The sequence below is a fragment of the Lolium rigidum genome, chromosome 4, assembly GCF_022539505.1.
Source record: "Lolium rigidum isolate FL_2022 chromosome 4, APGP_CSIRO_Lrig_0.1, whole genome shotgun sequence".
NCBI classification, from domain to species: domain Eukaryota; kingdom Viridiplantae; phylum Streptophyta; class Magnoliopsida; order Poales; family Poaceae; genus Lolium; species Lolium rigidum.
In genome coordinates, this window is record NC_061511.1 from 220,990,266 (window position 1) to 221,001,319 (window position 11,054).

An 11,054-nucleotide genomic window follows, 5' to 3' on the forward strand; every position below is an offset into this window, starting at 1 on the left:
GTAGATACACCGTTCCGTCTAGCAGACCCCGTATTTCACCCCGTAAATTCGTAAATTTAAAACCCCGGGAAACTTTCATATTCATAGTTCGTCGATCATACATACGGATCAACGCTTCTACATCCAAAATGCGCGATCCTAAATGGATCGCGACTTCTACTCGGGGAGGTCGACTAGGTACGAGTCTGCCTCCGCCTCCGCCTCCCGCAACTCTGCCTCCTTCGCGGCGGCGATGGCCGCCGCCACCTCTTCCTCCTCCGCCCTCTTCCTCTTGGCGTCGTCCTTGAGGAACTGTCGTAGCGCCTTCAACAAGTCGGGGGCCTCCTCCTCCTCGCCGGCGAGCGGAGCTCCTCCAGCGCTGGTGCTCCCACTGCTCGCGTTCCAAGCCTCCTTCGCCCAGCGGCGGCGCTCCCAGTCGGTGCGCCACTCGTCGAACTTGGGGCCGCTCATCGGCTTCATCGGTGGATCCTCGTTGTACTAGCGCCCGCCCGCCGCGAAGTCAACGAGCTTCGGCGGGACGTACGCGGCGCCGGCGTACCTGCAGGCCGCACGCCGGCTCCCGGCGGCGGATCTCTTGCATTGGCGCCGCCACGCATCCCCCACGTTGTCCGGCGAGCGGGATCGCTTCGATCCGCTCGCCGGCGAGGCGGTACTGCGGCGGCGTGCGTCCATGCCGAAGCTGGGGTGAAATGTGGAGGTAGGTACTTACGGATTGCTCGCCGGAGCTAACTATGGAGTCGGCGGCGCACGGCGGAGCTAGGGTTGCGAGTGAGGGGTTAACCCCTCACTCGCACCTGCGCCCAGTATAAGTACGGGGCGACGGGGTCGATTTCCTGGGCCCCGTATTCCGCCGAAACGGGCCAGCCCGAATACGGGGCCTGCTAGACGCCCCAAATCGCGCCTGCCCCGTATCCCGTCGGAATTTTACGGGGTGGACGGGTTATATGGGGCCTGTTAGACATGCTCTTATCTTATAATCTGATTAACCCTAGCTGACGGCTTACAAAATGTATATATTCGTCAGAAGTTAGCCTCCCTTTAGTATATGAATTTGGATCACAATATAACGCAAGCTGTAATTTCTGACAAAATAGAGTTAAATGTTTCTTACTCTTTTGCAATGTGTAATTCATCACTTTTCAGCAGGTCCACTCTCCAGTTCAACTGCGCCAAGAAAAAGCAACGTTTCGCCAATGAAACGACTTCAGCAAATTCAGTTGCGTTTGAAGCTGCTATCATACATTGAGAGGTTGTTGCCGAACAAATCACGAGGAAGCACTGATTCAATTTCAGTAGGCTATAGTACAACTGCTTCAGATGTTTTTTGAATCATGAATTCATCATCAAGCTGCAAGGATCGTTGGTTCCTAGTCTCATCAAGCTGGAAGTAGATACAACTCATCCATGAACTATCCAGTTAATGGAGACGGGACTCGTGACACTGTCCATGAACTCGCCTGTTGAGTCCTTCTAGAGCCACGCAAATGGCCTCCGATGCTTTTACCAGATTTGTTGAGTTGTGGCACCTTGCACGAGTTTACTGGCATGCTCATCGTCTCCTTGTGCGATAAGTAGAACGTGCTCGCCCTCGCCCCAGTACAACTATATATGGCCTCATCCTGTGCAGCGCGCCCACCACCACGATGGTCGCCAGTCCTCGGGCACGCCCTGGCCGGAGGCGGCCGGCAAAGGCGTGCGGCGTCGTCCTTGCCGAAGAACGTGGCTAGCTGGCGCACTAACCACATGTGTCGAACGACCTCCTCCTTCGAGAGCAGCTCCATTGTAATTACCGTCCTCCCCACGCACTCGTCCTCGTCGAACGGAGTGGCCGGCTGTGCCGAACTACGTCGTGCCTCGGGAGCTGTTCGGCTCTGTCGCACTGTCCGTGCACACTTGTCCTCATCCACCAATGGAGGTCTCCCGCCAGCAGCGTAATCCCACCGGGCACCAGACCCCTCACCACTGCTGGTTGCACCGCTGCGTCCGACACAGGCCACCGGCCACCACCGCTCGTTGTTACCTACAGGCTGCAGGCTCGAGGGACACGGCCGTATCCTCCCTAGCGTGCGGAGAGCAGGACGAACTCCATGTTGTCCTTGCCCGGAGGGAGACCGGGGACGAGCCTAGGCGGCGGGAGACGACCAAGTCCCTGCCGCGCCCGTATCCTCCCTAGCGTGCGGTGCAGCTCCGCCAGCAGAACCTGCACGGAGGAGAAAAGTCTCAGAAGGTCCGTTCGTGGGGCTCACTGCGTCAGGTACCCAGATTGCCGGCACAAAAAAGTGCCGGCAAAGGCACCAAAAGTGCCGGTAAATATTTTTCAAGGCACAAAAAAAAGTGCTGCGTTTATTCCAGTCGAGGTAGGTCTTTGCCGGCATTTTTAGAAAAGTGCCGTTAGTTGTATTTTAAGGCACTTCCAAAAATGCCGCTAGTTAGTATTGCCGGCACTTTTGAAAGATGCCATGGAATCTTTTTGCTGGCACTTTCTGAAAATGTCATAGAATCTTTTTACCGGCACTTTTCGAAAAATGTCACGAAATCTTTTTACTGGCACTTTTCTAGCGATACCATCTAAACTTTTTGCCGGCACTTTTAAAGGATGCCTACAATTACTTTTTCAGGCTTTTAATTCTGGTGCCGCTGATTATTTTCTTAGGCATTTTTAAGGTTACTATACTGCCTGCAAACATTCAAGCAATCTACAATCAAGCATACATCAAACTCAATAAGTTAAACAATGTTTAAAACCAATATTTCCAAGCAGTCTAGGTCTCAAACCAACATTCTGAAACATTCAAGGGTTCACAATCGAGGCATCTAACTTACATGACCAATAGGGTTCATCTCCACATCATGAACAACATGGTTTGAAACCATTAGATAAAATACACAACAAGGTTCATCTAATAGGGTTCATCTTACTGGCTTCCATCTTACTTGTCTGACCAAAGGTTCTCAATTTTCCTCATTTGTTCCCGATTCGCCGCTTGTTCCTCCAATGTCAGCACAGTACCATCATATCTAGAATAAACAGACCAAACATGACAAAAGTAGCAATATTTCTTTATACCAGGGAAGTACACATATTACCCATTGCGAAAATAAAATCAAATTGCAGCAACTAGTAAGTAGTAACACATTAAATTTATCAAGTACATAGGTACCTTGTATACAGAATAGAAAGTATACACATTTATAGTAAAAACCAGTGAGCTCAGGCACTTGTCCTTAACTGACATTTGTTCTGCGCCTCCTCTACTCCTCTGCTCCAAAAAGATAACAGGCAAGAATTCAAGTCAGGTCTCAAAACGAATTCAAGTCAGGTCTCTGAAGAAGATACCAGGCAAGAATTTAAGTCAGGTCTCTGAAGAAGATACCAGGCAAGAATTCAAGTCAGGTCTCAAAACGAATTCAAGTCAGGTCTCTGAAGAAGATAACAGGCTTCCAGGAACTCCATTTGCATCCTACAGTACTTTATTACTTTATTAACAATATATTATTGCATCCTAATTTAATTGTTTCTGGAAGTGGTATGCTTCTACAGTAAGTTGATTAAAATTCTGTAGTACTCCTAATTTAATTGTTTCTGGAAGTGCTATGCATCCTACACCTAATTTAATTGTTTCTGGAAGTGGAGTAATTTAATTGTTTCTGAAGTATAAGATGTGCTTCAAATTCTGAAAAAACTGAAATGTACTCTGAAAAAACAGAGATGTACTCTGGACAGTCTGTTGTGTAGGGGTGGGGAATAGCTTTGAATTTGCTTGCCTTCTCTTCCTCCAGTTTCTTCTGTAAGAGTTGTGCCTCTAGTTGCCTCTCCTTGTCATGCCCTCTTTCCTGTAACATGGGTACACTAATGTTATTTGCAGGAGTAGATTAGAAAAACATTTCACACACATCTAAGTTGTGATCAGACAAGAAAAGTAGACACTAGTCTTTACTATTATATTGGAGTTGGTCGTAGGTCATACAACGCGTTTGGTGAAGGAGATTGAGACCATCCTGTCCGTCCAATCAATGTTACTATCTCTACTTCGTCCGATCCAATTTAATCTTATGGTCCGATCTAATTTCATCTCAAATCGCCTCTTCATCTCTTTGTGACATATATTAAATAGGAAATATCACGGTATCAATCAATCATGCTAGGACATGGTAATCTTCAAAAAAAAAAAAATGCTAGGACATGGTAGAAATTAAAATCTCCGACGTCCAGCCTATTTCCTCATCAATCAATCACGGTAGTACATAGGAATCAAGGGATTATGACTCTGGCTCCTTCCTTATATTCTTATTAAATCAAATTACTTACCAAAAAATCTCTAATTATCATCAATTCATGCCTAAATCTCTATTTTAGGCTTAGCATGCTATCATATCAAATCTCACCTGCCTAAACCATTCGGACACGGTGACAGAATGTATCTCAAATTCTCAATTGCACACCGATGTCCTCGACCACCGTTGTGGCGCCCGTCATTCTTGCCTCGCCCGCTGAGTTTCCATGCACGACCATGACAAGGGTGTAACCCACATGCCACATCAACGAGGATCACAGCCAAATCAGAAAGCACCATTGGAGGCAGCCCTGCTCGGAGCCGTCCCTCGGTGTACGACCCGCTCAACATATGGCTCACCGCTCACACCTTCATCCTCCACGGAGCCACGAGCACCTCCTTCCCAAAGTCGGTCATAGAATTGTCTCTCTTGCTCTTTCTACTACGGGTGTTGTTCTACGCTATTCCTATCCCACTCATCTTCCTCTTTCTTAGGCTGTTTTGTGCTTCCTAAGTGCTTGATGAAAATCCAGCATGTGACATGCATCCATGGAGAAGATCAGGATGAAAAAAGTGAAGATTTACAAGTGCTTAATTACTGCATTTTCCGTTTTTTTTCTCCTAAGGATTTTGCCTCTCTATTTTCTCTCATATTACAAGAGTAAGATTTTTTGTGCACCACATTTTTTTTTTGGCACGGGTGCCAACCTAGATGATAAACTACATAGTGTATAGTTTGCTAAAATTTTCACTGTTACTTTTACGAGTGATAAGCTCAGTCGTTGATCAGATGTTGTATTTTCTAATCTCTTGGTTTGCTGTCAAGAGTGGACCCACGGACACTATTATATGAAAGCTAATGATATGACTCTGGTTTCTAGCATTTGAACTTCCAGGAAACATGTTGGAGCCCCTTTAACATGCTCCAATATACCTCTCAGAAGGTAAGAAGAATTTAATCATTGTCGTTGATTGATCAAGAGTATATTATTACTCCACATAAGTATTTCTTTCATGGTAAGTTATTGGATCTTTGGCTGGAAAACATGTGCCAGTGTTCTTTTTCATGCCCGCGAATGGGTACATGAATAACTACTACACATTTTCTTTTCAAAATAACCCTTTTTAGGATAATATGTTCAATGTTCTGATGTAGACTGCACACACTGTGTTAGAATTATGTATTTTAATACAGGAAAGCTAGATGTCAAATTAACACCGTTGATGCACCTAACTAAGCTGACGAAGTTTGGGTCGTGTACTCATGTCTAACACATGTCGCTTCTATTAATTACTGCAGACGAGGCAGGGCCATGGTGTGAGATCCATGATTCAACCCAACCTCATTTGGATCCTACAGCGGCGACAAGGATTGACACCAGCAGCACGACGGAGAAGAGACGCCAACACAACACCAACTTAGGACGACAAAGCATCAGCTTAATGGTTGATCTACTACTAAATTTGTAAGATGATTAGTATGTCACTTTCCTTAAAATAGTATTTTTAATATTTTTAACTTGAATTGTTTGCAAGTGAAATACTGATTGGATAAATCTCTCGATCTTAACGTGAAATTGATTGTGTGAGAACTGGTAGTTAATCCTTTTGCTTGTTTTTCTTTATAAAATTTGTTGTATCATCCATAAGATGATTGTTGAATTGGCAACCGAGTATGATTAATATGATGTCATACTACAAATAAACATATTGGGTTCATCAATTATGTACAATCCTACAAAAAAAAGGTAATGTCAACATACAAAAAGAAATTTCTTGATCTTATTTTTCTGGTTCTTAGATGTTACTGCGCTCTATGTTAGGCTAAGCACAAGTGGCCCTGAAGACCGTCAGTTTACCTTTAAGAGATCTCTGAATTTTTTAGGGGTGATATGGTTTGTTACAAATTATTGTTGGATTCGACGAGAATAATGGGAAAGGATCTGCATTTCTCCTTCGTAAATTTTAGCGATGAAGCCTTTTTTTGCTTGTCCTAAACCCCCTAGATCATCTAGCAACCATGAATTGTTTCTGTTTCTTGCATACTATGTGCTAGATTTCATAAGTTCTTAGCATCGTGAAGGAGCTATATTGGTTTGCCATTTTCCAATTCAGTTGTAGGCGGAACCAAACTGAGATGAACTTTTTTGTGGTATTTTGTATGCCTCTTGTAAGCAGCATTTGTTTACGGCAGGGCCATATTGGTAGAACGAAGGCCAAGAAAAAAGAAAAGGGAGCGAGGTAAACAAATAATCTCCCTAAAGCCTAAAAGTTCCACTATGTATGTGAATAATGTTCTTAAACTTCAATTAAAGTTGTATTGGAACTAGATAAAAGATATCATCAAAGTTGCCACAAAATAATTTGTATTGGTGCTCAATCCCTTGAAATCTTATTTCTGAAAAAGTACGATGGTCGTGTTTGTTACATACAAGTTAGTTTTGTGTATACTTGTCCATACCATGTTAAACTCCTGAATAGGGATTGTAATTATGGAAAGTGTTTACATTTTATACCATGTTTTGGGATAATATGCTTTTTTTGTTTGGAATTGCTCTTTACAAAGAGCATACACATGACTTATTATCAATAAGTCATTATTTGATAACATTTTCCACACACAGAGCAATATAACTTAACATTTTCCTCACAAGAAGAAATGGGTGCGGAGCTTCAAACCTTATCCACTAGACTTGAGTCTTAAGAAAATCCTGGACATACTCAAGATGGATTGACCTATGCATAATGACTGCTTCAACTTCATCGGCATAGTGGCATGGGATGAGATCCTCTAGATGGTAGAGACTAATGTGCACTACATAACCAGTTGCTGACAATGTTGTCCGATAGTTGGCCTCGGATAGACTATAAAATCTCTTTAGAAAAATTGTAAAGATATTGACTTATCCAACCGTTGTTACATTATATGTATCCCTTTAAAGGTATCTAAGGAGCAATAGGAGTATATTTTTTTTACTATATTTACTTATCCAACATTGCACGATAGAATCTAAGGAGCATCGAAGAGTAGAATTTTTAATATAAAATAATTAATCAAATGTTTATTTTATATTGAAAAATGTCAGTTATAACGGTAGCCCAATTATACTTCGAATGGGTAGAATTTTATGTTTTTTTAGAATATATAATGAATGTGTTTATGATACAAGGATTTTTTATATTTACTAGATTAACAATTGTGAAAAATAATAGAAACCGTAGCAAACCACGGGCATTCAACTAGTTACATTCTAAGTTGACAACTGTTAGAAAGGGGGAGAAAGGGAGATAGCACAGAAATATCCGACCAGCATAACATCTTCCTTGAAGGGCACTTACATGCAACAAGCTATAGATTGGTAATTACAAGCATCAAGATCAAGTTATAGACTGTCAATGCAGCAACACACGTTGTATAAATTAAAAAACTCGGAACCAGGGTTGTGAGGTTTCATCTCTATTTATTTGTGTGCGTAGAGCCAATTTTAAAGCCATATATAGCAAGAGGATGTAGTCACACACTCACACTTACCAGTGACAATGTTGTTATGACGGCATCTGTGCTTCTTACAGAGGAACTGGCAACCATTGTTCTGTGCTTTTCCCCTGAGTTTGCTCACTTCTTAATGGATGCACATCTGCTCGTGGGAGCCCAGCACTGCCATTTTCGGCCTGTGCATGAAATGTTACACACCAAAAATCAACTACTAACACTGAAGGGGCTAGGAGATTCAGTCCAAACGACAAATGCAGCTTTAAGGCGCATCTCCAGACCTCGACAACGAGACATTCATGATAAAATTACACTATCTTACTCTCGAGTATAGGTGGCACAGACTGCTTATCTTTCAGTTATACTTTCAGTTAACATGGGAGTAAGTAACATGCAGGACTAGTTGCTAGAGTACAAAACCAAAAATGAGATACTTCATGGAGTAAACCATTCTACTCTTCAGGAACCACTCCAACAGAAGTTGATAGGACGCCATTATATGCACTATACAATACCCAATGTGGGCAGTTGGTTCAGGAACCATGAAACATGCCACTGGCCGGGCTTGCATTGCTACTTCCTAAATTAATTAGGCAAATAAGACTTTGATGAAAGTAAAAGAAAAAAAACTAGATAAGGCCTAAATCTCATACCAGTCAAAAGCATTCTCGCCTTGCTGAAAGCTGAGGCAAATAACGTTGTTAGATAAGCTGATCTGCAGTCTACCAGCAGTGTAACCAGGGTTGAAGGGTCAAGACAAAGAATTATATTTCAGATGGGCATTCGATTTTAAAATAAACATGAAGAAAGAAAAGGAAATCCAGGGTAGCTGATTGCACTAAGTAGCACAAGGTACGAGTACGACATGTACATACAGGATAGGATAGGTGACACTAATGTCTCGTTGGTGCCAGCCAACAGGCATAGATATGAATAACTATTTCCCATAACATAGAATTGCATAATGATGTTACAATTGAATTCGTGAATCTATAATCTCTATATACACTGGCAGTATGTATGTATACTGGACGGGCTATTGATCACGGAAGGACGGATGGGATACAAAGCTCCAGTCACCCCAGCTTCTTTCCTATGCACAGTACGTACTTACCATCTCGCTACTATGGCATGTTGACGGCGTTGGTTTATTTTGTTCACCGGTGGTTATCGCCGGCGAAGGATACAACAGAGAGAGGGCTGGGCTGGGAACAGGGGCGTAACCCGCCGGCAGCATGCCTCTGGTCAAGCTAAAGCTCTTTTTGCAAGAAGTGCTACTACTACTTAACAAAGAAACAAAGAAAGAGTAAAAAACAATAGTAGGAAATATGGTACGGACAGAACCATATGGAATGCAGTTTTGAAGAGTGGAAGTAGTTGTCTCTGCATTCCATTATCTTTGTGCAAGCTAGTTAAACTTACAAAGTTCGTTCAACGACCGTCTGACTAAATCAATTAAATTCCTGCTACTATGATCTTGAAGAGTACACACATGCATCATGACTCATCAGCTTTTTATAACTAGATGTATGTAATTAAATTACCATACAACCATTACGGTTCTTCCTAAATAAGCAAAACTAGAAATGTAATTCCATAGAACACAAAATGCTGTAAATTTATCCTCTGTTGCACTTCTCAGTGCACCTCCAAACTGAACGCAGCAATAAAGGACTAACTCGTCAGTCAATACGAAAATAAGATCACGGTCTTCCTAAATAAGCAAAGCTACAAATGTAACTCCATCTAAGTACACGAAATGCAGTTAATTTACTACAGCTCTTAAAAGTCATTTGCATTACTAAGTGCATCACCACATCGACAACATTAAGGCACAAGCATGTACATGAATCAGCTATTATGGTCATAAAGATCAACATGATGTAATGTAACTATCTACTATCTCACGTGTCACAGGGGCATACAAACATGTCATCACGATCAAGAATGTCTAGCATAGAACACAGGGAGAACCAAGAGCACATACAGTAGGGTTGCTTGTAGCCGAACAAGAGCCACCGTGGTTGTGGCGAGCCCACCACCGACACATGGCAGCGGCCACTTGATACGCTGGGGTTGCAGTAGTGCTGTCCCACCGCTGTTGTCGTCGAGACCACTGACTATGTCAGTGTGCAGGATACCACCTCTCAACAAACTCCAGCCGCCAGGATGCCTGACTCTCCCTGCTTCTCCAGGTCACTCCCAAACAACTCCAATCTCAAACCAGCGGCACCGCTCGACGCTTCGGACGAAGCCCTGTCCTCAATAAAAGAAAGAGGAAAGATTACATATTCAAGCATTCAGAGACACCAAAAATGAGTTATTAAGTACTAGGAACAAACACTAATTTAGAAAATTTACATTTATGTCCATATAGTTTACAGTATAACATGTAGTTAATTATTTAGCTAGTACTACATGTTTGCATCCACTTAATTTGAACAACCGAACAATACATCAGCCTAAACATATTTTTCTTATATGGAATTCTTGAGCATCAACAAAGAAGTAGAACATACTGCATGTTAAATCTGCACCGTACAATCTAGAAGGATTTCATGGTTTTTGGACCTGATCTGGGATGATGAGATATCAACCAGACAAGTAGATAAGGCTGCAATATGGAGTACTGTACTCTAGGGTCAGTCATCAATTCTAAATTATAGTAACAAGTAGTAGGAAACTATACATTTCCTGCAATTTTCAAATCAATGATTGAAGGAAGATAAGCACACTAACAGAACATAATGCATAACACAGGCATTATCACGAACAGATAGCATGCAACAAAATTTTCATCAAATTTTCTAGGGACCAAACAAAGTAATTTACTACCCAGGTTCGCAAGCATAGATTTAAGGATCTAATTGGGTGAGACAATATGTTCCGAAGAGAGAAACGTGAAATCGAAACAGAAGGAGGATGAGTAAAACTGACCAGATCAACAAGCTTCTCGGATCCAGAGGGTCCGTCACGGGTAGGAGGAGTACGGATCCGACGTTCATCGTCGTAGTTCGTTGGAGAGAGATCAGCTGAGCTCGTCGGCCTTGGCGCGCGGCATGCGGCGGAGGCGCAGCGGCGGCTTCCAGCCGGTGCGGAGCGGCTCGGTGTAGGTGATCCCCTTGGCGAGCTCCTGCACGGACATGAGCGACTTGCGGTCGGCCGTCGGCGAGGTTCTCGATCATCTCCTTCTCCTGCAGGATGAGCTGCTCGGTGGCGGTGACCTCCGGGGCGGCGCGCTTGTGCTGCGTGGACGTGACGAGGAGGCTGGGCTTGGCGGAGGGCGC

General features: G+C 43.2%; 1 protein-coding gene across 9 annotated transcripts; it reads right to left on the reverse strand.

Annotated features, from left to right (window-relative positions):
- Window positions 1-2,697: 2,697 nt before the first annotated feature.
- Window positions 2,698-11,054, reverse strand: LOC124707100 (protein TPX2-like). 9 transcript variants are annotated; one of them, XR_007004742.1, is made up of 7 exons: window positions 10,705-11,054; window positions 8,421-10,023; window positions 7,807-7,946; window positions 3,716-3,834; window positions 3,375-3,461; window positions 3,162-3,260; window positions 2,698-3,018 (listed from the first exon to the last, which is right to left on the reverse strand). XR_007004742.1 is itself a non-coding variant. In XM_047238762.1 (3 exons), the coding sequence occupies exons 1-3, from the start codon at window positions 7,861-7,863 to the stop codon at window positions 3,212-3,214; spliced, it is 225 nt and encodes a 74-aa protein (XP_047094718.1). In that variant the 5' UTR covers window positions 7,864-8,347; the 3' UTR covers window positions 3,068-3,211. The 9 variants fall into 9 exon arrangements, 1 of the variants encoding a protein (XP_047094718.1); XR_007004739.1 differs by lacking the exon at window positions 3,375-3,461; XR_007004735.1 differs by having other exon boundaries at window positions 3,162-3,461; window positions 3,695-3,834.

Excerpts from the sequence above, each read along its gene's own strand:
- LOC124707100 (XM_047238762.1), bottom strand. The coding sequence starts at position 7,863 with ATGGTTGCCAGTTCCTCTGTAAGAAGCACAGATGCCGTCATAACAACA. Across the intron at positions 3,835-7,806 it reads TCATAACAACATTGTCACTG|GAAAGAGGGCATGACAAGGA; the intron begins GTAAGTGTGAGT and ends CCCATGTTACAG. Across the intron at positions 3,261-3,715 it reads TACACAACAGACTGTCCAGA|AGGAGTAGAGGAGGCGCAGA; the intron begins GTACATCTCTGT and ends TTTTTGGAGCAG.